The sequence below is a fragment of the Drosophila navojoa genome, chromosome 5 (genome assembly GCF_054131105.1).
Source record: "Drosophila navojoa isolate 15081-1374.11 chromosome 5, UAZ_NAV_1.0, whole genome shotgun sequence".
In the NCBI taxonomy this organism is placed as follows: domain Eukaryota; kingdom Metazoa; phylum Arthropoda; class Insecta; order Diptera; family Drosophilidae; genus Drosophila; species Drosophila navojoa.
This window is the reverse complement of record NC_142893.1, coordinates 21,166,020-21,193,238: the sequence shown is the minus strand read 5'-3', so window position 1 is coordinate 21,193,238 and position 27,219 is coordinate 21,166,020. Positions and strand designations below refer to the sequence as shown.

Below are 27,219 nucleotides of genomic sequence, written 5' to 3'. Positions count from 1 at the left end.
CTCTACAGGGATTATCAGTCATTTGAGCTAATCGATCTGAGAATTGCTTTGTTAAAACTATCATCTGTAGCAATGCGACTTTGTATGCGATATGTATCGAGAATTTGAAGATAGGAATTATTTATGAATCGATAAATATATTTTTCGATTTCAGTTTATCGATCATATTCGGATATAATAATATTTAATATCGGCACTAACCAGTGATATAACTTAAGATAATATTTAACCTTGATATTTGTGATTGTTTGCGATATATATCGAGATGTAGTGATCAGTGAATATCTATAAAAAGGATACATACAAATATTAAGAGATTTTTATTGATTATGGATCGATATTTTGTTACCTATTAACTTAATACTCTAATGAACGATATTATAAATTATCGATACTAATCGATCATTGTTGAATTTAATTAGCCATTTTCCTTTTGAAACCACAGTCTATAAAGTTCGCTTAATTGATCGATTAAAGAATTTTTATTGCTTACATCAGACTAATCACAATTATAGGAAGCTTAACCTCTCATTCAAAGCAAGTTACCAACAAGACTAACCGAACGGACAACAGGACTGAACTGAATCAGCGTTTAGGTAGGGGTATTTACCAAAACGTTCCTGAATCCTTATATAGGCGTTAGCTGGGTCGTTCCACAGCTCATTTGAAGCTGCAAAGGTTTCGATTCTCCCTTACTTCACTGTCTTCGAAGGTCGCTGGTAGCAGAACGCCTCGTGTTTCCGGCAGACAGAAGCTCACCAATACTCCCGTCACCGAAAATATGCCGAATATCAACGGTGTTATCCAGGCACGGATGAAAGCCAGGTCACAGATGAGCGGCGCTATGAGACTGCCGCCGCGACCCACCATTGAGCAGAGACCCAAGCCGTTCGCGCGGACGACAGTTGGAAATACCTCGCCGCCCCACAGATAGGCATTGGGGAAAGTGATGGAAGCGCCAAACAGTCCCAAGGTCGCGCACACCACCTGTATTTTTTGGTCAGCATGACTGAGACATGCCAACGCCAACAGTCCACCCGCACTAATGGCATTCGTAATCATCATGCTGAGCTTGCGGCCCAGGTACTTGGTCATCACGACGCAGATCAGAGTGCCGGGGATGCCCAGGGCAGCCGCCATCAGGTTGTTTAAGAAAATGTTGCCGCCCAGCTTGGAGATGTACTGGGCAGTGCCATAATAAACCATGCACACCACCAGCCAAATGTTGGCCATGCAAATGGTCTTCAAACGCAAATAGGGATAGCGGAACAGATCGATTATGGTGCCCTTCTTCACTGGGGCCGCGGACGACACTACCTTGTAGGCCGCCTCGATTTCGCCCCGAATCGTCTCGGTGATCACATTGTTATGCTTGGCGATCTTCTCCAAAATCTTGATCGATTTGTCCAAGCGTCCCGTGATGAACAGCCAGCGCGGCGACTCGGGCACCAGGCAGATGTACAGAAAGAACACAACCGAGAAAATGGTCACACTGAACTGGAACCAGCGCCAGGTGCGTATGAAGTAGGCGAACACGGCGAGCGAGGCGTGGCCAACGTTGAACGGCAATTGATACAGAATGGCAATCAATTCGCGTTTCTTGGGACCGATGATCTCCATGATGAGCACGAAGCTGCAGAGAGAGACGGGATGAATGGAGGGAAGCACCATTTATGGGTGGTAATCATGCATAATATTGTTAGTTCAGATCGACCTCACCTTGTTGTCATTGTGCCGCCAGTGGCGAAGGCGACCAGAAAGCGAAAGATGCAATAGAACCAGAAATAGGGAGAGACGCAGACAATGAGGCCCGTGATAAGTTGCATGAAGCAACAGCCCAAAAATGCGGGTCGACGACCCCAGCTACAACAGACGATATTCGTGAAATGTATAGCTAATGCATATCTATAAGGAGTTTACCGATCCGATATCATGCCAAACACCATACTGCCAAACATAATGCCAATCATAACAATCGACTGCGACAAACTGGCCAAGCTGGTCTTTTTACAGGTCAGATTCCATTCCGTTATGATTGTGGACTCGAAGACGCTCTTGTCGAAGCTAGGCTCCTTACAGGCGGAGCTGCACGCATTCGTCACGTTCTCCGTCTTGCACGTGTACTTCGTGGGCGCGGCCAGAAAGATGTGGGCCAGCGTGTGCCAGCCGGTGCCGAACTTGCAGAGGAAGATCAGCATGCAGTACCAGAACTGATAGGTCTTGAAGTCGCCGATTTGCGAGATGATCGGATCACCCGTCTTCTCCACGGGCTGCGGAGGACCCCGCTTACAGCACTTACTGCACTCCCATTTCTTTTTGGGCTTCTCATCCGCCATTATTGATTTATTTAATTTGGACTAACTACAACACTAGCACACAGAAGTGACAATTTAAGAAAAAATATATATACAGAAATCTACAAAATTATTAAAAACTGAAAAGAGAATTCGGAACATGTAAAACCTATAAACTTTTATTTGAAGTGCTCCCATCTATGCTCGGATCTCGACTAACTGTCTTTGAATGTTTTTTCAGTGTATGCTTGACCACTCCGAACTCCGCAGCAACTTAAGTATTGAAAATTGGCTCAAAGTACGAACTGGGCCCAAGTGGAGATCGCCAGATCGATTTCAGACGCCGGCACCGAACCGGTTCTCGACTGGCACTCGGTTAGCGTGACAAACTTGGCCAAACTTTCGGGTAGGCATTAGCACCTGAGTGCCTGCCTGCCAGCATCCAGGCTAAATTGGCATTTAGTAGTTCAGCTGAAATAAGGCCAAAAGGCAACAGTGCCACACATTTACCTCTACTCCAATCAGAGATACTAAACGATTGAGAGAGAGAGAGAGAGAGAGAGAGAGAGAGAGAGAGAGGGAGAGAGGTAGAGACTCTGACGTTAATTGAAGGTGCGCCCGGGCCGCAGCTATTTGCCACAGATATCCGCCAGATGCAGCCATTGTGTGCAGCTAGATAAACGTGCCGCAAGATGGCTTAATTATCGACTAGGCCCAGGCCGCAATCGAGTGAAAGTTCGCCGCAACTGAGAGTGAGTCAGGCCCGAGATTTGTCGCTAGCGACAAGCAACAATCAACACTCGCAGCTCGCTGCTAGCAACTTGCGACTTGCAACTTGAGAGGCGAAACCGTGCTGCGAATTCCCACGACTAGACCAACCTGTCCACAGCCCAACAATGGCAATGGCAACGGCAGCAGCCGCAGCCACAGTGGCGCAAAATGTCACAACAATTGAAAATAAATTATATGCAAATTGGATAGCCAATCAATGCAACACACACACACACACACACATACATGACAAATACGCCAATTGTCGCATAAATGTGTCACATTGGCACCCACTAAGATGCCCAAAGCGGGCCCACTTCAGATTCCTGCCTTGCGATCTGGTTGCTTAAGAGCTGTCAACATGCGATTGAGATTAGCATGAGCAAATAACTTGGGTGCTTACGTAACACTAGGAGTATTATGGAATTGAGACTCAATGGCTAAGAGAAACTCTACATCTATACAATAGAATAACATAATATAAATATGCAATGTACTGTTAGATATAAGTCCCGATTTACGATATTTCTTAAAGAGATTTACATATATACACACATATACATATTTAATAATATACATAAATCTTATATATTTATAATATGATTGTCACATGCTCTAAGTATTTATACTCAAAATAAAAAACTAAAGTATAAATTATAAATTTGGTATAAATTAATTAGATAGAAATGCTTAAGGGATGGTCTCCTCTACGTTTTCTTTTTTCTTTTAAAAATCTTCTATTGATGCCATTTTCCCTCAGCATCGATGACATTGTAGTTAAGTATTGATAGTTGACGAAAATTTCCATTGGCCTATGACACTATTTGGGAATAGATTTTCTGAAAAAAGAAATTTAAATACTCGTGGTCTCTGCTCCATATTTAACGACAGCGAACATAACATATATAGTCTATAAAAGAATTTCTTTGGTAAATATTGGAGCTTTGCACAAAATGTATATTTCAAATAAATAAAAGTTCATTCATAGCTTAAACTATTTTTACGATAAATTCAGAACTTTTATTTCAGTATAATAAATAATCCTACACAATAAGTAATCCTTGACTTGCATTGAAAACAACGTGTAATTAATAGAGATTTTGTGCTAAGGCAAAAAGCCACAACCTGAAGAGCCTATCGAAATAGCATATTACCACCGTTTCAGGCCGCCGCTCCCCCCTCCCCCCTCCGCCCTCTAATGCTCACTCCCCTCTCTCGCATTGTGTGAGGCCGTGCCAAGTGTGACCGCAAAGCTAAAGCAATTAAAAGGAATGCAAAAGGCTTACAATTGTTGTGCGCCCCCTCTCTCTCCTTTTCGCTCTCTCTCTCTCTCTCTCTCTCTCTCTCTCTCTCTCTCTCTCTCTCTCTCTCTCACTCTGACCCTCTCTCTTTGTCGCTCGCTCTCTCTCTTTCGGCCAAGTGGCAGGTTTAAGCGGCTTTTGAGCTGCCTGTTTATGGCAAATATTTTGGCAAATTCACACACACACACACATACACTTTTTGGCCACTCGTTTTCATTTGCCGGGGTATTTATGGCCCGTAGAAACGCTCCAATTAGCACACAAAAGGATTACAGGCCCAAATGCCCAAAAATTGGCCGAGGCTTATGACGAAATGCGAGTGTTTGGGCCAAGGCCAAAGCTGGCCAGCTAGTGTTGCGGTTACTGGGCCATAATTGCCCACAGACAGAATGGGCTGCTCCTGCTCCCGCTCCTACTCCTGCTGGCTCTTCTAAATCCACTCGATGCCGTATCAGACAGATATATATGTGTGTATGAAGTGCAACATGCATTTAATTTAAGCTCACATGAAATACAATCAAAATATTTTATAGACTTTTTCTGTTCATTCTTTGTTTTTGTTGTTGTTGTTTCTGCCCATAAAAAAAATTCATAAAGCGAATGTCGGCGTCGCTTTACCATTTGGCAATTCATACGAAAATTGCTAACTCAGCACTCGCATATATCATTTTTATGCCCCGGCCACGCCCCTTTCAACTCATAGCAAATTGACAAATGCAGCAGCCAACGCGCGGCAATGTCTGAAATGTCTCTGCCACTATTTAAGGTCTTTTACGAGTTGCCAACTGAGCGGCCAAGCTGGTAGCTTAAACAGCAGAGGGCAAGGTGTGTGGTGCGACAGGAGGTGGAGAAGGGGGACTGCGCTGGGAGCGAGGTGAATTGGCATAGAGGAGCTGCGCAAATGAAAAAGCGCACCAGAAACTATGAACAAGGCTTCAGCAAAATATTACTACTTGTAATATGTAGTAAAGAACGCAAGCAAAAATTAATATGACCCGAGTGCAACGACTTTCAAATACCCTCTACTGCATGGAAAAATAAATCCAAGATAAACTCACTAAAGAAAAGAGAAAGTATTTTAAGGTATTCTTTATTTATCTATTTAATAAGTTTATGATTTTATCTGAATCATTTTTTACTACATTTGTTATATGTAAAAATAATAATAATAATATTACCATAAAGTTTTCTTAACTCTTACCTTGCTACTTTAATAGAAAATATTTGAGATATATCGAATACATCAATTTTTTTTTATAAAATGTTTTGCTTATTAATGGAATTGTAATATATAGGAAACCCTTTTCTCATAGGTAAATGAAATAGGGGTTTAGACTCTAAGATACTTATTTTTAAAGCTTGGCTTGATTTTATTTGAATTCTTAAGTTAACAATATCAAAGAAGTGTTGAGCTATTTAATAGAACTTACAATTTTTGATGTTTCTAATTTTTTTTTTAAGACTATTATAATAATAAATTTTTATTATACATTATTAAATTTATGAACTATGAGTATTTATTTTCTTTTGAACTGAATTTCAAGCTATACTTAATTAAAAATTTAATTATTTATTTATTATCATTATATATTATACTTTTATTTTATATTTATGTTTTATATACGTTCTGTTATAATATCATTCACATTTTAGTGACCAGTTTTTACTTAATTTATTATTTTTTAATAAATACCCCTATAAAAATATTAAATATTACCAGAATTCTTAGTGAGCATTGACTTGTCTATCATTGAAGTATGTTCTGTAAATAGAAACAAATTAAATATATAAGAGTCGATAGCCATCTCCCGTCTAAATATACGCACTCTTTTTTATAGGGTATGTGTGGTGCATCAGCAAAAGTGGAAGAACGAAATGAGCTAAAACAAAGCGCCGCATCAACGCTTGGGCTGCCTTAGCTGCAGCTCTGGGCTCTGGGCACTGGGCTTTGGCTCCATATTCCTCTCTAAATCCTCTTTGATTAAGTGCTCAGTCTTTACGGTGGAGATTTTTTAATCGTTACCTCTCACTCCACGTTCCACAGACGCCTCTTTCTAGCTGCCCGACCGCCAGACTGCCGACTGCCGACTGCCTGGCAGGCAAGTGTAGGACGTGCATGTGACCATGCCCCATAGATTAATCGCTAATCTGTCCCTGGAGGGCGTACGGACATTTCTTTAAAGAAAAAAATGAAGAAGAAGAAGAGGGCGACGTACAACGACTGTGAACCATGTGGAGTAGTATTTCTCGTTAAGACTTATCGCAGACTTCTGTTGGGTCTTTAAGTTAGCATTCGCACCTCTTTTCCTGGCAGGCTGCCCTTTTTTGGTTTTATAAATAAATTAATAAATTTAGAGGCCAGCATTAATTGTTATGCATGCGCGCAGGCCCAGGCTGTAGATTAATGTTTTAATTTTTGCTAGTCAGTCGCCTAGTTTAGTCGTCCTCTTTCTCCTCCATTAATTTATGCGCAATTTTTGAGTAATTTGTTTGGCCAGAGGCGCAAAATTGCATTAAATTGGAATGCAAGCGACTCTACTCGAACTCTAGCTGCCTCTCTCTAAAATTGTTAATTTTAAAATGTAATAAAATGCTGCAATATGTTTCAGTTTTCGCTGTCCCTTTCAATTCTCCCTGCTGCTGCCCAGCCGCAAACGAGCGAATCCTAATGACTGTCGCATAAATCAGAGTCGAAGACTTGAAGAGTGGAATCGTGCAGGGGATGACGGAAGAAAGCTTTAAAGGCATTCGAGTTTGCGAACTGCACACTGTTATTTGGTTTACTTTCATTTATATAAATATATATAAATATATAAGCATATAGAATACATTGATGAATACCTAATCGAAGAGGTAATTTTTCAATTTATAACTTGTCATTTACTTGATTTATTTATTTACATAAAAGAATGTAGATTTGGTGAAAAATTATATTATATATTTACTTTATTAATATATTTAATTGTTACAGAGAATTAATTTTAAATAAAACTTTAGTTGAAGGCCAGAGCAACAAAGGTCTTCAGGCAGCTTATCTTAAGTAAGTATTCTATCAAGTAAAGTTTATTTAAAGAATACATTTTTTTTTAAATAATTTAACTGTTGGTTGTTTTTTGCCAATTTTTTATTCTTTTTTTTTTCAATAAAATGTTGAATACCAAATGGTAATATATTTTACACTTTATTAGTATAAATGGCATAAAGTATAGTTGAAAACGTGTTATAAATCGTATATACATATATCAAGCATACCTTAGAATGCATATAGAAATAGTCATTCAAAGCTTTTTTCTCAATATCTCATTGCTCTGCTTCTCTTCTATGAACATTTACTTATGCCTGAAAGAACCAACCGCCTCGAATTGCCAATGAATTGAGATTTCACTGGAATTTATAAAGAGAGCAGAATAAGATTGTGCTCACAGGCAAGCTCTAACAATTTCTTCGGTAAATATGTTATCTCACTCTTATCAGGCATTCCGTTACAACGCTCTCTATCAGTTCATTTTGTTGATGTTACCTATTCAGAGCAGCAGAAAATTCAGATGGGAAAGTTTTACAAAATATATATTATTTTATAAATTTAAATGGAATAATTGGAAAAAAATGACAGAAATATATATGTATTTTATTATATAAACGATTATCATATTTCATAAAAATAATTCAAATTTTAATTAAATAAGAATAAGTTTAGTAATTAATATATAAGTCCAATACATTTCTAAATAAATACGCAGTAAATTAGGTTTTAATATATGTATATTGAGCAAAAGCCAAATAACATTTAAAAGTATTTTTTTCATATGATAGCTACCCGGTTTAAGGGAATCAACATTTCAACAGTTGAAACAAGCTTGTTAAGCAAATCGTTAGTGACTGGGGCGCTGTCATGGGCCTGGCTAATGCGACTTGTTAGTTGCTCACTTAAGTCATTTGTTTGCAACTCGACTTCCAGCCGAGTGCCATAAGCATCATCATCATTATGATCAAGTGCTGCTGCGGCTGCTGCTGTTGCTGTTGGCTTACAGATTTGTCGCTTAACTAAGCCAGGCCAATTGGTCTTAGCCCTTTTTGCATGGCCTGCCCCTGGCTAGGCATCGGCGTTGCTTTGAACTGCGCGCTCGAGCCTCGCTGTTGACGGTCTACATAATTGCTTGTTAAGCAATTTGACACGACTGACTAACTGATTGACTGACTGACTGACTGACTGACGCAGTCACTAGTTGACTGACTGACTGACTGAATGAGTGAGTGAGTCTCTGCTGCATTTCCTGGACGAGTCGCATTTATATGCATTTAGCTTAATAAACGAATCAAGCACTTTACGCCTTGTTGAAGTCAGTCGTAATCAGGCAGCTCGACGGCTTCAAGGGCCCAAATCAATTGGATTAACTGGCTCGCAGGTGCTCGCAGCTACACGCTGATTTATACGCGGTGCGCGTGGAGCACGCAAATCGAGGCGCTTAATTTCCGCTGCCGACAGTCGCCAACCGCCGCCCGTCAATCAAAGCAGCTGTCATAATAACTGGCAGCCGCCGCAGACACACACACTTTGCAATCTTTGCGTGTGTTTTAGACCAGAAGGAATTCAAACACGGCTCAATCTCTCTCTCTCTCGCTCTCTCTCTCTCTCTCTTGCACTTTATGCATAATTAACTTGACTACAAAACTTGCACTGCTACAATTAAGCAAAAGTTTTTAATTTATGCCTCGAATCGAGTCCAGCGTCCTGGCATCCGTTTGTTTGCCTTACGTAAGCAAACATATTTTAATTTGAGGTTATGTTTACATGCTGTATGTGTGTTTGTGTGTGTGTGTGTGTGTGTGTGTGTGTGTGTGCGTAGGCGGGTGTGCGTGCATCGCTTCAACTCACACAACAATAACAACAGCAGCAACAACAGTAATGGCTAAAGCAACAACAGTGCCTGCTTGCATAATTTTCCTAGATACAAATTACACTGTGCTACAAGCGGCACAACACAAAGTTGACCCACTGGGATTTATGATATTTTGTGTAAAAATAGGGTAAATAGAACTTGAAAACATAAATAAGTAGTAGAGTTTAAAAATATGGATTCAAGAGTTTACTTAATTTATATTATTTATAACAAAATATATCCAAAAAAAAAAAAAAAAAAAAAAAAAAAATCAATTTACTATATAATAAAGTAATAATTTAATATATTTGAGTTTATTAATATATAATATATTTATTATTTAATTATATGACATGTAAAAACAAGTATAACTTATTTATAATATAAAATCAAATTAAAATTTTAGCTTTTATAAAATCATTTCAATTACATAATTTTTTTTTTATTTATTTAATTTTTTATTTTAATTTATTTTTTTTAACAATTTTATTTTCTTTCATTCATTATAAAATATTTAATGTTATAGATTTCTTCATTTCCATTTTCTATGAAAATTTAAAGCTATCAAGAAAGACGTACATATATAAAATAACTAGCGATAGTTTTCCATATGAATTTAATGTTTCATTTCATATTCTAAATTCTTTATCAATATGGGAATAGAATATATTTTGCAAGCGTAAGCTGCCCAGTTGACTAGTGTAATACAAATTCAATTCAAGGGGCCCTCTCTCTCCATCTATCTCGTTCTTCGCTCTCTCGCTCTCTCCCTCCCGCTATGCGAATATTATCGGTTGTGCGATATCAGACACAAACATAAATGCAAACAATAATATTTGCTTAAAATTGGCTACGCCCTGGACAGTGTGGCTGCTCGATGTGCCGGCCGAAAGAAATGAGAGGCAACATGTGTTTTACATGGCAGTGGCGATTGAGAATTGGCGACTGGACATGGGACTGGCGACTGACTGTTGATGATGCGATGAGGCGCAGCAACTGGACGACATGTTTGCTGTTCAATCAATCGTTCAGTTTATGGCAGCCCTGGGACTGGCACTACCAACTCCAACAGCCCCCCCCCCCCCCTCTCTCTCTCTCTCAGATAACAAGCCATGGCAGCAGCTCCACAGAGTTGTTTACTTGCCTGCTGCAGGTACGTTCAAGTCCGCATTGCGTATACGCCGCGTATGCCGCCTGTCGACACTCGACAGCCAGCTGCTTGTGGCTGCCCTTTTTGCATCTGACATTTTTGCGCCGCTTCTGCTGCCGTTGCTGCACTTTATGCAAATGAAGCCAAATATTGTTATAGAAGCAACATTCTGTTCGCCGGCTCGGCTCTGCTGGGGCCAGGCTCTGGTTTCTGTTACCGCTTCAATGTTTACCCATTCGGCCACACAACAGCTAAGTCAGCCTGTTGTTAGCTGCTGTCCGCTGTGCGCCCTTGGCTCGTATTTATTTTATAATATATCCATCTACGTGCTCATCACACACTGAATACACGTGTGAAGTGATGCTTGGGTTCGTGTTGTGGCTCAATCATGAATCGCAAAGATTTGCCAAGCGTACAATGATTCTATTATAGTTTGAAGTTTGAGCTTACTTAGATAATTTATTGAAAATAAATAAATATTAATGAAAACATAAATAAGTAAATAAAAAATTTATGAAATAGGAAATTCAAATGTTAGAAACAGAAAATCTGATCAAATGCGAAACCATTAAGGATGCGTCATAAAATATAATTTAAATGTATGTAATATATATTTAGATCATACGCATCCTATGTAGAGGCTATTATTGAATTCCTTTAAGTTTGTCGATTGTAGTCTACCCAATCGATCAAATAATTGGAACTACGATCGAATTGTGTTTGAATTTGCAGCCTCTAATTTATTTTCAGGTGGCGTTGAATTGGTGGAGTATTCAAATTTTATTTATTATTACGTGTTTTTTTTTTTTTAAGATTATAAACTGGAGACTATTATATATCTAAAAAACAATGGATATTCTTTATTGCTTAACAGCAGTCACAGTCACCTAGCTTTAATACAAAATTGTATGCTATTTTTCTTTTCCATTTAGATAATGTAGAACATAATATATATATATATACAACATAATATATTGAAATATAGAAAGTATATTATATAAAGATGATGACCTCTCACTCCGCGTATATTGTTCTCTGAGAAGTGCAATAACAAGCTTTAATTTGTGATGTGCGCAAATGTTATAAACTGTACTTAATATGCATTGCCATCTGCACGGGAAATCTATGAGAATCGCATGGAGAGGCGCACGGCGAGTATGCGCTAACGGAAGCCAATAAAGATTTAAGCTCTCACCCGTGAAGCAGGCTTTTTAATTAATGCATTTGTCGACGCACTCAACTCGGATCGCTCGCAGCATATTTGCCCATAAGCCGAACTTTTGCCGAGTGCTTTTAAGGCAGGGTCGGGCAAGGGGGTGTGGGCTGGGGAGAGCATACTCCCCTTTGTTGTTGTTGTTGTTGTTTTTGTTTTAAATGTGCGCATCATAAATGCATTCATTCATTTGTGACACTTGATGTAATTTGTTAGTGCGGTAATTACATAAAAGTGCAACGGCCAAACAATCACACACTTAAAAGCTTTTCGGCTGTGGGCGTGGCCAGTGGACCTACTCGTTGGCTGTGCATGTGCGTGTGCGTGTGTGTGAAATCGCATTAAAATTAATGTAATTTACAACAATGAACATTAACTTAAATTAGCGATGAAATGCAACGCACAGCAGGACAAGCAGCAGCAGCAGGAGCAGCAGCAAAAGCCAAAGCGGCAGCAGGAGGCGGGGGAGCAGGAGCTGGTTGCGCAGTAACAGGGTCTAAAGGAATGGCATTCGGTGCGTATGCACACAGCTATGCTGCAGTTGTCCAGCTCGTGCGGCATGTGTGGCACGCAGTCACGTGCAGCCAAACGACGCGAAATCCGCCAATGCATTTGTCCACACTCCGCCTCCTGCTCCGCCGCCTCCTGCTCCGCTTCTGGCGCCCCAACGTCCTGTTGCTGGTCAAAAGCTTTTGTTTTCAAACGGGCGCCAAGGAAACAAATCATTTGCACACAGCTTTACTCGACCCCACTCCCTGCCCCTGCCCCTGCCCCTGCCCCTGCCCCTGCCGCTCCTTGACAACCCCCGCACAACAAATTAACGACCATAAAGCGTTTTTGCCAGTCGCCGGGGGCAGTTGGGTATGGGGGCCGCTAGGTCGTCGCGATGGGCAGGGGAGGGGGGCTTGGCGGGCTTTCAAATTTACGAGCGTTGTCTGCGTCGCCCCAAAAATTATAGCGCACATAAATTGTTAAACGCGAAATCCTTTGATTTTAATTACGTCGAGAATTTTTATTGCCCAACTCGTGTGGATGTGGCGGATGTGCGGCTGCGGATGCGGATGCGAATGCGAATGCAAAGGACTTGGGCGCTGCTTCCGGCATGCGTTTTGCTTGAATTTTCTTTATTTTGCCAGCACTTTTTTTTCGCTGCTCTGAGTTTTTTTTTTTTTTTTAGAGAGAGACAGGCAAATTAATTTTAATTGTGGTTTGGCTGCCGTAATTAATTGCAATTGAAGCATACAACAAAAGAAAGGTAGCCAAGAGACAGAGAGAGAGCGAGAGGGAGAGCGAGAGCGAGAGCGAGAGAGACTGAAATGAAAGAGTAAAAGAGAATTCTCAGCCCGACAGAGCGGCAACTGAGTAGAGAGTGAGGTGAGGCATGGTGCCTATAAAAACAAATCAAATGAAACGCATATTTCTGCTTCAATTAATCAAATTAATTGAAATTTAATGAACCTAATTGTTAAGAACCTAAACGCAGCGAACCTGAAAACAAAGCTTGATTGTTGTTGCTGCCGCCCGCCGTTCAGGTAGCAATAATAAAAATAGCAGCAAGCGGAAATATGCAAACAGCGGAAACGGAAGACAAAATGGCCGCAAATCAAAGGCGTTGCCTTGTTTTCCTTCTTTCGGCTCAGCTGAAAAGTTAATAAAGTCGAAATACAAAATGGCCACGCGCCTGTCAACAATTCCCACAGGGCCCACCCTGCCCCCTCCCTCCCTACACACCGATGGCTCCAGTGTAACTGCCCCTAAGCTGCCTTGGCATTTATCTGGCCCCAAGTCTTGGGGCATTTTTGTCTTCTTCTCTTCGACGTTTTTTTTTTCAATTTCTTGTGATTTTTAGTGCGGGCCAAACAAATGACAGACTCAACATTTTAACAACGTATTATGGCTAAGCAGGATAATAACACTTGCTGTATGTCAGTGTGTGTGTGAGTGCGAGTGCAAACACAGCTAAAATAAAGATACTTCCGGGCCGTGACCAGTGACAAGCACTTTAGTTGCGGCTAGCGAACAATGCGAAGCGCCTGGATCCAATGCGCATAGTGCTGACGATTTAGCTTTTTTATAGCCAAAGCTCAGTAATATCCTTTGAATAATATATTAAATTAATTTACAAAATAATATATATGAATTAAATAATAATGAAAATGCATTCCATGACTAATGGGTATAAATACAATAATACTACATAAATGTATATATGTTTAAAAATCAAACTGTTTTAATGAGCAATGTGTTGTAGAGCTTAACATTTAACACAATATATCAAATAATAAAAGTAATAAAAACAAAAACATAATAGTAATAAACAAAATCATAAATAAATAAAAATAACAATTAATTTAGTGAGTGTTAGGACGTAAACTTTTTTTAAAAAATTTTTAAATATTTTACATACATTATAATAAATGTGTATAAATTAATTAAATGAATCCATAATGAATCCATAACTTCATAAATGAAAAGTAAAAAAAATTTGCGTCATAATGAAAAAGTTTTTTAAGAAATTCTATAAATATGACAGCTCCAAGTTAAACAAATAAATCGAATTCCAAAATCTGGTGCTGTAAATTTCTGCAATATACATTAAAATGCCAACAGAATACATTTTTAAATTAAATTATTTAATTAAAGGTTTTTTAAACATTTGTTATAAATAATTTTATTTTAATTTAATTTTTATTAAAAAATATAAGCTCGACATAACATAAACAGATATAATAAAAAAAAAAATCTTAAATATATATTTATTGTATATATTTTGCGTGTACTTTAAGATATGTGTACATAAACATATTTTTTTTTTTTTTCTAAATATAAATTTGTTGCATTTAAACATTACCTATACAATTTATTTTTATTTATTTTATACATTACCTTTTATTTTTTCAAGCCGGAAAACATCTAAAATTCACGACAGTACATTTGTTTACACATAGCAAATTATAATTATGATTATATATGTTGATTTTTGCTGAGAATAGATTTTTAGCCATTTTGTTTTAGGTTTTTCGCCAAATCTGTCGCAAGTCTTGAACTGACCAGAGCCTCTTGCCCAAACTAAAATCTGGGCTGACGTCCGTTTGTTTGTGCTTTTTATGAGCTGCCAGGATAACGCGAACGCCAGTAGGGACAGCGGGGCGCAGCGGGGCGAGGACAGGCCAGGAGCAGCAGACTGATGCTGATGGTCAACACTACACAAATTGTTGCTCTGACCGTATCCGCGTCCTTTGTTGTGCGTCATTTTCTTGTGTGTTGTTTGTTTGCTGTTGTTGTTGTTGTTGTTGCTGTTGTTGTTGTTGCTGCTGACTCGTTCATTGTGTTTGCGCCATAAATCGCTTCCGTTTATGTTTTAGAGCCGCACAATGGGTCAAAGTGTGAAGGAGCAGAGCACGAAGAAGATGCTGCAGAAGAAGCAGAGGCAGGCAGGCTAGGAGCCAGCATCAATGGCAGCAGTCAACAAAATGGTCGCCACGCTGATCACAAGCGTAAACAATAAAGTTTAAAACAACTAAGCCAGATACAAAATGTTCTACGATGGAATTTCATTTCGCATTGTCTGCCATTGTGTGCGTGTGTGTGTGTTGGTGTGTGTGTGTGTGTTGGCTTGGTGTTTGGGTGTGTGCTCTTTCTTGCCATGGCTCGCTGCACGCTCTTGACCATGTGACCAGCAAGCCGTGTCAGTCATTTTGAGCGCCGTTACGCTCCTGTGAGCCCCGCCCCGCCCCCGAAGGAAGTTGCTGCTCGAGCGAGGGCGAGCGCTGTGTGAGGTCGAGAAATCTCATCTTTGTGTTTGCACTTAGCCCCTGGCCTGTCCAGCGGACATTGCCCAGCCTTTTGGCTTGTGCTGCGAATAAAATAAGTTAGTCCCTCTGGCCAGCCAAGGCACGGCAAGGCAGCGACGTCCTGTCCCAGGACACAACGCACAGCTCATGTTGACTTTTCCTATTTTAAGTCCGTTTATTTCTTTTACACTTGCCTAGAAGCCTCCAATTCGCTCCCACCCGCCTCTGCACTCCTTCGCTTCCGGCCTGGATTCTCCGTTCGCATTGCGAGTGCAGCCGTTGTTGGAAAATGAAAAGTTTTTCACTCGGCTGCCAAGTGGCAAACGCTGCTCCTCTCCACTCCGCCCGCAACATGAGGAAGTCGGCAGCAGTTGGCAAATGCAGTGTTGCTTAGCCAAAGTTTTAATGATCCAAGACGCTAGATTTTAGAACTCGAATTACTTTGTTGGAAAATATGAGGACAGAAACCAAATTTCATATATTTTAAATATAGAACGTTTTCATAAGAATTGTTGCGGGCTTAAACAAAAGCTTAAAAGTTGTGAATGCTTTGCTTTTTGATAAAGTTTTGCTGCCACGGATTGCAGAATATTTTTAATTGAATAGCGAGGGAGACAGAGAAAAAGAGAGACAGAGAGAGAGAGAGAGAGAGAGAGAGAGAGAGAGAGAGAGATGTGGAAACATTATTAAGAAAATATGAGAGAAATATTGACTAACTGCTCGAAATATTTTTTCATGACAAGAAATTCAATTCAAATGCATGTATTTTAAATTTAAATTTAATATTTAAACATTTCCCTCTATTTCTTGAAGTTCTTTTTATTTATTGATTCACATAAATATATATAAATTTCTATATTTATATTTACAATTCGATTTCAACATCATTTAGCAGTATCTTCGCTTTAGCAGTATCTTCGCTTTGCATTGATAATACTTTCATCAATATTTCCAGTTCCTCAGTTCTCAGTTCAGATCAGGCTGAACTGCTGCGAAGGCTTTCTCTTTATTACAGCTGCCCTTTCCCCTTTGACTTAATTAATGTTTTGTATGGCAGCTAAACTATAATATAAACCCAATATACAAACACATAAAAGTCGTTCTATGTCCCGATGCCAGCCGCCTGTTCATTATTTAGCAGCTCCTGCTGCGGCCCCTGCTCCTGCTCCTGCTCCTGTAGACCGTCACATGTTTGAATGAATTGCTTGGGCTTGCTGCCACACCCACTGTCACTTGCCCGCACCCCTCCTGCCATTGGCGCCCATTTCGCATGCCTTTTGACACACACCTGTGCGCTTTCTCAGGCCGACCCCTTGGCTTAATGTTGTAACAGACAACCGCAGAACAACAATGGGTCGTGGAGCAAAACACCTTTACACACATACACACACGCACACGCACATTTGCCTCACATGAACAACTTCCACACCATTTACAGTTCATTGAATTTTCCTGATAAATACGCATAATTTGTATACATTTATACGGAATATGTATATATATTGTGTGTGTGTGTGTGTGTGTGGGCGCATACGGCGTACACCTCGACGACCCGAAAGGCAGCTCAAAAAGTTGGGTGCGTGATTTGCCGCATTCTGCTTGAATGAGCTGACAGCCGTGGGATGAGAGAGTGCGTCAGGACAGAGCATTACGGGGCTCCAGCAGGGCTCGAGGTCCGCTCCAGCTGACACGGAGACGACGCATCGTAGGTGCTCGGGTTGCCCATAATTACTTTTAAATAAGCAAAATGTCTGCCATACTGATAAGCTTCAACAGAGATATAGAGAATGAGAGAGAGTGAGAGAAAGAGAGAGAGAAACGGCCTCTGCCAGCTTCAACTTGAACTCCAACTTGGACTCAGTCGCAGCCGCAGCCGCAGCCCAAAGCCGCTGCCTACGTCTCCAACTCCTGCTGCGGCTGCTGCCTACGCCTCGTCTCTGTCTCATTCAGAAAACATCAAAAAGTTTTGTACATTAAATCAAGCATCCTGGGCATTTGCTGCTGCTCCTGCTCCTGCTCCAGCTGCTGCTGTTAACAGGCAGCTGCCTTTTCGCCTGCTCTGCTGATTTTCCGTTAATTTCCGCAACGCGGCAATCGTTGACTTTTCAACCCAACCGGGGACCGAGACTCGGAGAACAGCGAACTGCGAGCTGCGAACAGTTTCTCTGCTCGCCGCGCATCGACGTCAAACACACTGGAGAGCCATTAGCGTGCGCATTGGGGGCTGTGTTACGGGGTTTTTAGTGCTTCCTCCTCCCTCCACTCTCTCCGCGCGCACACACACATGCTAATACACACATTTGGAGCTCGGCAGCCCCCAATCCCCCAGTCCCCATTCGCATTGCCATTCCCATTGTTCCCCTGCCGAAGTCGTTGATTTTTCGCATTTCAGCCTTTTTCACGCTTCTGCCACGCCCCGCTCCCCCCGCCCAGCTTTCTCTTCGACTTTCGCTTGGCGTCTCTCTTTTAAATGCGCGTGAATGAGTAATTTTTGTTTACACTTTTGTAAATAAAGATTTATGTCGCTTGGGGGGCGCCAGTGTGCAACAATGTGGCACGCGGCACGTGCCACCTGCCCGCCGCCGACCCACTGGCGGCCCGCCTGCCCCACCTGATAACAAACCTGCTGCAGTTTATTCACGCAAATTGATTAGTTCGATTACGTTGAATGCCACCTAATACGCAGCTCAAATCCCCATCAGCAGCGTCAGGGCTAAGCAACGCCGATGTGTGACGGCTCGAGTGAGTCGAGCAATGCGAGTTATGGGCATTAGCCGGAGCCGCAGTGGGGCGAGTGAAGTGGAGCCACAACTAAAGGTATTCACTAATAAAGAAGTAAAGCTGGCGCTGAATGGCATATGAAAAGGGGATTATGCAAATTCTGATAAATGAGCGGAACACTAGAAAGATATGTGGGCAAGAGGGGGAAGTATAGATTGTAGGGCATGTTAGAATTAAGATGTACCAAATAGTAATAAAAGTGGATATCAAGTCATTATCATTATAAGCAATATGTGTATATTAGAGTCAGTTTTCGATAAGACTTTTCTCATTCATATATAAATTTTACAAAATATTTTTGTGAATATTTGTAAATTTGAATGTCTTGCCTAAATCGAAAAGAATATGTGGAAATGTTAAATTTAAGCATGCAACAAAACACCAAATATATATTAGTATTATCATAAAATTACAGGTAATTAAATTATTTTACAACAACAAAGTCTAAGTTAAGAATATAAAGTATGAAGAAGAAATAAATAAATGAATTATGAAGAACACTTTTAACAAATGAATATCTTGTTCGGTTTGGTCAAGATTTTTGCTGTGAAAATGGAGTAAAGGCAAAGAAATCCCTTTTCGGTTAAGGTTAAAGTTAAGATGTTTACACGTTCTGTTCGAACCTATACTGCATTAATTTTGTATCCATAAAATTCTGTGTTTGACTGTTGATTACGTAATCAATTCACAAATTCTTATTTGCCAAATAAATTACAATATATGTCAACTGCTTTAGTATCATATATACCTAACATTTTAAATAAAGATTTATTGAGTATTCATAGATTTAGAAATATCAATTGATATTTTAAAACGAAGTCTATTTTGTAAGTTTCCCGATTTTCCACAATTTATGACAATATTGACTCTTGCTACTCTGCAGCTGTAATATTATTTTACTGAAGCTTGTTGAGCTTGAGGCATCTCAGTTTTAGATTGTATCAACTAATTTTCTAAGTGTGTGTGTGTGGGTGTGTATGTGTGAGAGGGAAATACAAATGCACAATCGCTACTTAAATTACCCAGAGAAGGCGAATCAATCAATGCATTCACGAATCAAGCAAAATCACTCACGGCAAACGCCTTGAACTCTTTGCCGATTGGATGAAAGATGAGTAGATTTGCGTGCAATGTCTGTATATTGGGTCTTTCAAGAGGTACTTCATAATTTCATACTCAAATTATCATTATTATGATATGTACTATTATTAACCTTTACCAAATATTAGATTGACAATTAACTTCGATTAATGATTTCTATAATTTCATATCAAAAGACAGTTCAATTGTCAAGGAATCTAATATATTTATAGCAGCAGCAACAGCTGTTCTATTTAGCAATAATTAGGGCTTGTTTGTTAAAAGTTCATTGATTCGTTTTCTATATGTACTATTAATATCATAAATTGTTGTATATACCATTATTACTTTATACCCTAATTTGAAATTGACAATTTTGCTTAATGACTTTTATAATTTCATTTCAAAATCCTGTCAAAGAGAAAGGAGAATCTGAGATATTTATAGCAGCAGCAACAGCTGCTCGAATTGCGAGCAATTAGGTTTTGTTGTTGAAATGAAAGTTCATTGATTCGCTCTCTAGTCGCAGCCTTGACATTCGAACCCTGTCGCCAGGTGGCCGAGGCATAAATGTTTTATGTAGTTTATCAAGAACGGCCCAGCCCTGTCCAGTCTAGCCCAGCCCGGGCTCAGCGCGTGTCAGTTATTAGTTAATAACTATTTGGTCTTTGTTTATTTATAATGCTCTAATTGCCGAGACGTGGCCAATGTGTCTCGGCACCTGCTGCTGCCCCTGCTCCTGCCACTGCCCCTGCTCCTGCTGTTGGTGTCCCAAAATAACTCGGTCTCTCCTCTAATACTGTCCGTGGGGCATTGTAATTTAATGGCCGTCGCACAATTATTTTCCAATTCACAGCCCCAAAAACGGGAAGTGCACAGGGCTGGCAGCTCGTCGAGTCGAGTGGAGCACAATGTTGTGCTTGGGTCTGCCCTCCGCCTCGTCAAGCCAGCTAACTTCTGCACAGCAGGTGTTGAAGTTTGGCTAATTAATAGGCACACAGATTTTTCAACTGGATGCGAGTTGAGCCTCTCGACAGGTGTGTGCATGCCTGTGTGTGTGTGTGCGTGTGTGTGTGTGCGTTGGCTGGGCAACGGGTCACGTCCGCTTCGCAATGCGGGCGACAGCTGCGTCATCGGAGCGGTTCGCGTCGCTTTGCGTGCCTGGCAACGTTTTGTCCACGTCCCCGTAGTTATTACTAATTTTAAATTTATGTGCATTTAATTGAAATTCGGCAAACCACAGTGGGGCCTGCCTGCTGATGACCCACTTGCCCGGCCGCAGCAGCCAGCTCTGCAGCTCTCCGGCGATCGCAACATGGCAAACAAGTTGCAAACAAGTCACCAAAATCGCATGCAACATAAATTTTCGCACATTTTTTCGGGGCTGCGGCACATGCAACCAGCCTCAGCCTCAACTCCAGCTCCAGCTCCAGCGCCAGCTTCAAGTCCAAGTCCAAAGTCGCGAACCTGGCCCCAAAGTATTGAAGCGCAAAAACAAAATGTATACGAGCGAGCATTTTGTTTGTAAGCCTCCTGCTTCTCCTCTCGTTTTTTTGCCAGGCCGCAAATTTATTACGTTAATTAAAATAATTCTTAATTAATAAGAAGGAAAGGCAGCGGGGCATAAGCTGCCGCTGGATGCTGCAGCGTCGTTGATTGTTGCAGTTGCATGTGCCACATTTACAGCTGCGGGCAGCCGAGGGCAGCCGGCAGAGGGGCGAGCCCTTTGATGGCACTCGTCGAGTTTATGCTGTCTCCTCTCTGCTCTCGCTCTGTGGCACCAAGTTTTTGTCTAGTAATGCAGGGCGCATCAATTATGGATGCCATGTGGCAGTTCCCTGCGCTTCAGCTGCCCCACTCAGAGCCCTGCGTCGCCGCCCACTCGCCAAGTTTCTCACGGTGCAAGCTTTAAAGTGAATTTAATATGCTCTTTACTATATTGCAGTACTTGCAGCTTAACCAAAACTATGGACTGGCCATCATGTTGTCCTGGACAGTGGAGTCGCTTAGGTGCTCGTGCGTAGAGAATTTGTCCAAGTGGGATGTGTGGATAGGCAGAAGGCAGCACCAGAAGGCATCAAATACTAAATATCTATATAGATTATAGTTAGAGTATAGTAAATGAATTGAATGATGTTATTTGTATTGGTCACGCAAGTTCAACTTACGACTATCATTATCATTATCACCAAACTTACGGCTCACAAATTTAGGCATTAGACTCGCATTCGTTGTTCCTCCAAACACATCAATTGAACGTGTATTTCCTCCAATAATCGACAAATATCGATCTCAAAATAATGATAATGTGTTTATATAAATGGTCAAAACGTTGTCACGTTTTTTATTGGCCATCGATAGATGACCTTGTCAAAAATCTAAATAAATATTTGAGTACTTAATTGGATTTAAAATATCTGAGCTAGAATCTTGGAAATTGGCAGAGGTCTTTAATGAGAATTAAGTAAAAATTTTGAAATCATCTAAAATGTAGAAATCAATTTAAGTGTGAATATAAATCAAAGATCTGAATATAAATCAATGACCAGAGTGCTTTGCGCTCCAATAATCAGATAAATAAGGAATGATTATTCATAGTACTAAAGATTTATACATACTGATCTTTCCGATTTAACACTCCCCTGATAGGCATTTATTTAGATGATTTTTGATAAATCACATTACATATCAAATTTCTACTCTTTGGCTATTGAAATTATAATAGGGCTTCAAAAGTACCGAAAAATACATTGTACGATTTGTTGTGCTCTTGGGCGAAGGTCTTACGCCACGAGGCTATTTTATAAATTTAAAGCTTCTACGAATAGGCCGAAGAGAAGACAGTCATGGCTGTCATCTTCACCAAGAGTATATATACTTAATGGGGTCTGGCATGCCTCTTTCTACCTCTTACATACGCCTTCACAAAAGACTATACTCTGATTTCTTATTTTGAATGATTTCAAGATTCAAAGGGAATCTACTCAGTTCACTATAATAATTGTATATAAACTATCCGATCACAGCAATAAATGGAATTGGAAGATCTTCATTAAAATTGTACATTATTTAAACTTCGGTCTCTTCAAGATCTCTATGAGGTTCCTCATATTTTTTATATAAATCTTCTGCATTCCGCTCCACTGTCCTCGTATTGTACGGCCTAAGCTGCACTTGTCCCATTGCTGCCACTCATTACATTATTTTCGTGTGTTTATTGTTTCTTTGCGCTGCGGCAGTTGCCGCCAAACTGGCCACGGGCCACGCAGCCGCCGCAGTCGCAGTCGCAGTCGCAGCAGCAACTAACTGGCGCCCTATTGTTCCAGCCTGGTTCTGACCCTGCCTCAGAGATGGTGAGTGAGTGAGAAAGAGAGAGAGAGAGAGAGAGAGCGAGAGGCCCCTCTGCTGTGGCAACGTTGCGCTGCAGTTGAGTTTATTATGCAGCAACGCACCCCCAATGCGGATCGGGTTGCCGCTGCCTCCTGCTAGCCTTGCCTTGCCTTGGTTTGGCTTGGCTGGGCTCCTCGTTGCCGCAGACAGCGCCTGACAATGAGTTTTTAGTTTGTGTTCAGTTCGCCGCTGCTTATCTGGCTCTGGCTCTGGCTCTGGCTCCAATGTTTGCTGTCATTGCAAATTTTCGAGTTTGACAGCTAACAAGCAGAGCCCAAGACGCCGATGGAGAAGGAGCGCCGCTGACTGCTTCCAGCGTGGACTCTGACGCACAGCGTCTTCACGTAAGTGGCGCTACGCAGCAGCTAGCCCCGCCGCCCCTCCCCCTCGTTGCCGCCAGGCGGTTATTAGCTGGCCAATGCTTAAGCTCTCCATACTCCATACTCCATACTCCATACTCCATGGTCTGCAGTGTGGTCTCAGCGATGTCCATCCAAACAATGCATTGAAAACTTTTGACAAGCGAATTGGGCGCTGGGCGGCATTAGAGCTGATTAGCCTGGTTCGCTGTCTCGGCCTTGGCGTGGTATTAGTGTATCGCTCTCGTGTACAGAACTGTAAGATACACGTAATTAATGTGGACTTAATAGTTCGGCCATTCGATAGCCAAAGATATGGCTGCAAGAGCTGTCAAGGCTCTCGCACTCAGCTGGAACTCGGAGCGCTTGGCGTTGAGGGGCATCTTCTAATTTGAAACTGTGAAGGTAATGGTGAGGGATAAGTGTCTGAAAAGCGACAGATGTGTGTGTAAAGAGAAGACTGACATGCGTAAAAAGAAAATACCAAGAGCAGAATGAAATGGGGAACAAAGAAAGAGATAATGAGCTAAGGGAAAGAGCAAATGAGTGAAAAATGTTTCAACGTATTTCGCTGTTCCTGGCTTTAGATTAAAACTAGATCGTTGCCTTGCTTTGTCTTTATGGAAAATCATGTTATAATGCTGAATGCTGAATATCTTCTCGTGGGTCTGCTTTCATATTTTTGAAAATGCATCAACATTTTGCTCAATTCTTGCAGATCTCAGTGCCAATTCAGTCTCAAAGTTAGAATGAAACTGAATCTTTTCAAGAGTGACTTGATTTGCCAGCTCAAGAGGAGATTCCCTGAATAATTTATTATAATTATTGTTTAAACAATATATAGACAAATGCAAATCCTGTTAATTATATGATAGCAGAACAAAATCGTATGCAATTTATATATAATATTATAACTGTTTTATTTATTTATAAATTTTATATTTTTAAGAAATATTTTTAATTTTTTTATTTAACCATTATAAATATGAGAGATTAATGATAACATTTAGTCGACTTGACAACTTCCATTTCCTTCCGTGCAAAATGTAAAAACTTTTGCTCAACTAAAAACTCAGCTAAAGTTGTGTTGGCTCTATTAAAAGTGCCTCAACTAAAAACTTGAATATGTTTTTACTTTGCTTTTAACCCTTGCACTATGGGTAAAAAGTCGATTTTTTTGGCATTAATTGTAAATGAAGAGCTAGGAACTTGAAATTTTAGGAATATATTATTAATATTAAAAAAGAAATTCGGATTTTTTTTTTTTACAATTGGGCGTGGCATTCAAATTTTCCGCCCCTTTTACATATTATATTAAATTAAAAATCATTACCTGTGGGCTCAAATTATTTTTAATAACTTTTTTGTACACTTTTAGCAACTTTAAATTATATTTTTATTATATTTCATCCAACTGCAAGCAAATATTAATATTTGAAGACTCTTAGGGATATATAAAATATATGCGATATAATTTTAAACTGAATGGTCTTCATTTTCTTCATCTAATTCAAAATTTAACTCTAAATTTTTATCATCAATGTTTTGATCTTCATTTTCCTCATCTTCATCCTCATTTTCGTCTTCATTTTCTTCTTCAACTAAGGTTGGCTCCATTAAGCCTTCAAATGTTGCTGGTAATTGAAAATTGGGATCTTCCAAAAGTTCAATAACTTATTTTGGGAATTTTTTTTTCTTGTTTTTCTTTTCGCGTTCTTTTAAACTGAGTGAAGAGAGAAGTGGATCAGATGAGTCTAAAGCCCTATTAAATATATCAGTTAAATTCCCTAACCGGCTACATTTCCTGGCGTGAGATTTCCTATCATTTCTATACAGCTTGTTCCGGGATTCAGACGCGTTTTCTCCTAATATGCCAACAGGAATTATGCAAGTGCCCATAATTTGGTATCCATGCACCAAAATTTTGTGAACATCATTGATATTTCCACTTCCATTAGGCCTGGGTTTATCCACATGAAGACCCATTTCATCCCACAGCCTCCGCTTAATTTCTTGTTTACGCAATGATACCTTTTGTTTGTCGACATCCTTAACACGCCATTTTTTAATTTCGATTTTGTACGATATTTTCAATACAAACTCAAGGAATCGAATCCAAGCATGCAGAGGGCTAACTCCATATTGCAAATTCGTAGAAGAAGTTCTAAAAATTTCCGAAGTACCGAAGTACTTTCCAAAGTACCTTCACAAACAATTATCACCCTGCCTTCAAGCCACCTAGCATGATGCATTTTAAACCTTTCTAAATTCCGGTTGCACTTTGGCAGATGCTTCTTTATATACTCTACAAATTGCTTTACTCTTTTATCAATTAGATTATTAATATTTTCGCTAATATTATTGTTAATTTTTTCAATAATAAAGTTTTTTACCGCGTCTTCTTGGCGGTTGTTGTTGGTCCATACCTCCACAAGCTCTGCACGACAAAACTCGTTTTTAACTGCAACAACTAATTTTTTTCCAAAAGGAACAAAAAGGAGCAAACGAGGTTAATAGATTCCGAACCTGGACATAATACACAACAACTGTTATATCAAACCTCTGTGAAGTGGTGTGCTGCACAAAAGTAATACTCCACGGAACACAAGTACATTTGTTAATTTTTAGCTAAAAATACACACAGACAACACACTGGACAACTGGACAATAACACAATTACAATCAAAAAGTAATAGCAATAACTTATTGTACATACCATTAGGTACGTTTTCCATTATACACTTTTTTTTGTTTATGTTTACACAAAAGCTCCACTTTAATTGCAAGTTGAACAAAATTTCCCGCGCTTTTTATATATCAAACGCAACTATGCAACAGCTGACTTTGAGTATGTGTAAAATATTAATGGTAGTCGCTAAATTTTTAAAAAAATACTTTTTAATCTAGTTGAAGTATATATATTCAATAAATAAAAGAAAATTTTAAATTGTGAACAAAATTTTTTTTGAATAAATGCCAAAAAAATCGACTTTTTACCCATAGTGCCTTGGTGACAAGGCACTTCTCGAAAATGTTCCAGTACGAGCGCAGGCAAAATCTGGCTTGGAGCAGGAGTCGGGTCGAAGGAGTTGCCATTTGTTGCACTGTCGTCGCGACGCTCTAATACATATGTTTATGCCAATTTTGTTATTACATAAGTGAGTCAGCTGAAACTACGCAGTGGCGGAGGCAGAGGCAACAGCTAGCTAAAAGTTCTCGACATGAACGAGTCATGATAGGACTGTAGCTGCCTTGTCGATAAGTCAACTACCTCGCTAGAGTCCGAATTGTCAAGTCATCCCCACATTGATTTGCAGTTGGATGCGCAGTCGAGCCAACATTTATGCACTTATTTGCTACTGTCCATAATTTGAGTTCCAGTTCGAGTTAGAGTTGAAGTTGAAGTTGGAGCTGGAGCTGGAATTGGAGTTCCGAGTGCCATAAATGGAAAATATGCAGAGATGAGCTGGGTGTGCGATTCCCTGGGGCGCTCTTTAACTGGGTCCTTGACTTGCTGACCCAGTTGAGCGAACCAGCTATACCATGGCCTTTGTTTCTGCTCTGGCCTGGCCTGGCCTGGCCGAGCCTAGCTGTGCCTCGGCTGGCCTAGTATCTGCTCATAGTTATCGCCACAAATAATATTTATCCACTAGATATTTCGTATTTATTTGCAATGCTTTTCCACTTGAATTCTTTGCTGCTATTTATTGCTCTCGAGTCAGCATAAAGATGTTTGCCGAGACTCGCTTCAAAGGTCAACATTGCAGCTCGCGCCAGTCATCATTCCACCTAGCTCTGTCTCCCTCTCACCCACTCTCTCTCTCCCGTCGCCCCTCTCTGACTTTCACATTAGTTTTGCGTGGGTTTTAGCACTGACTGCTGCCCCTTCCACATCCAGTTCCTCGCTCACATCCACATCCACTTCCACTGCACTCGGCGTGCTCTATCGTTCATCGAGTACATTATCAGCATCAGCATCAGCATCATCATTGGCCAACAACAACAACAACAACAACAACAACAGCAACAATAACAACGTCATCAGTTTTTAGGTCTTGGCGCGCTGACTGGGCCGTTATCCGTTTGGCTCAATCTGTTGGCCAATTCCTTTGATTACCGCACCCTTTTCTGGGTATTCGCTGCCTTTGTTTGGCTTAGGTCATCATAAATTGTTTGCTTTCAAGTCAATTACACTCGGCAACTACA

The 27,219-nt window shown here is 40.2% G+C and overlaps 1 protein-coding gene across 1 annotated transcript; it reads right to left on the bottom strand.

The window, feature by feature from the left end:
• Positions 1-459: 459 nt before the first annotated feature.
• On the bottom strand, positions 460-2,403 carry LOC108655174 (organic cation transporter protein). Its single transcript, XM_018106905.3, has 3 exons — positions 1,921-2,403; positions 1,720-1,863; positions 460-1,633 (listed from the first exon to the last, which is right to left on the bottom strand). Exons 1-3 carry the CDS (start codon positions 2,334-2,336, stop codon positions 661-663), a joined length of 1,533 nt encoding a protein of 510 aa, XP_017962394.1. The 5' UTR covers positions 2,337-2,403; the 3' UTR covers positions 460-660.
• Between the last annotated feature and the right edge of the window lie 24,816 nt (positions 2,404-27,219).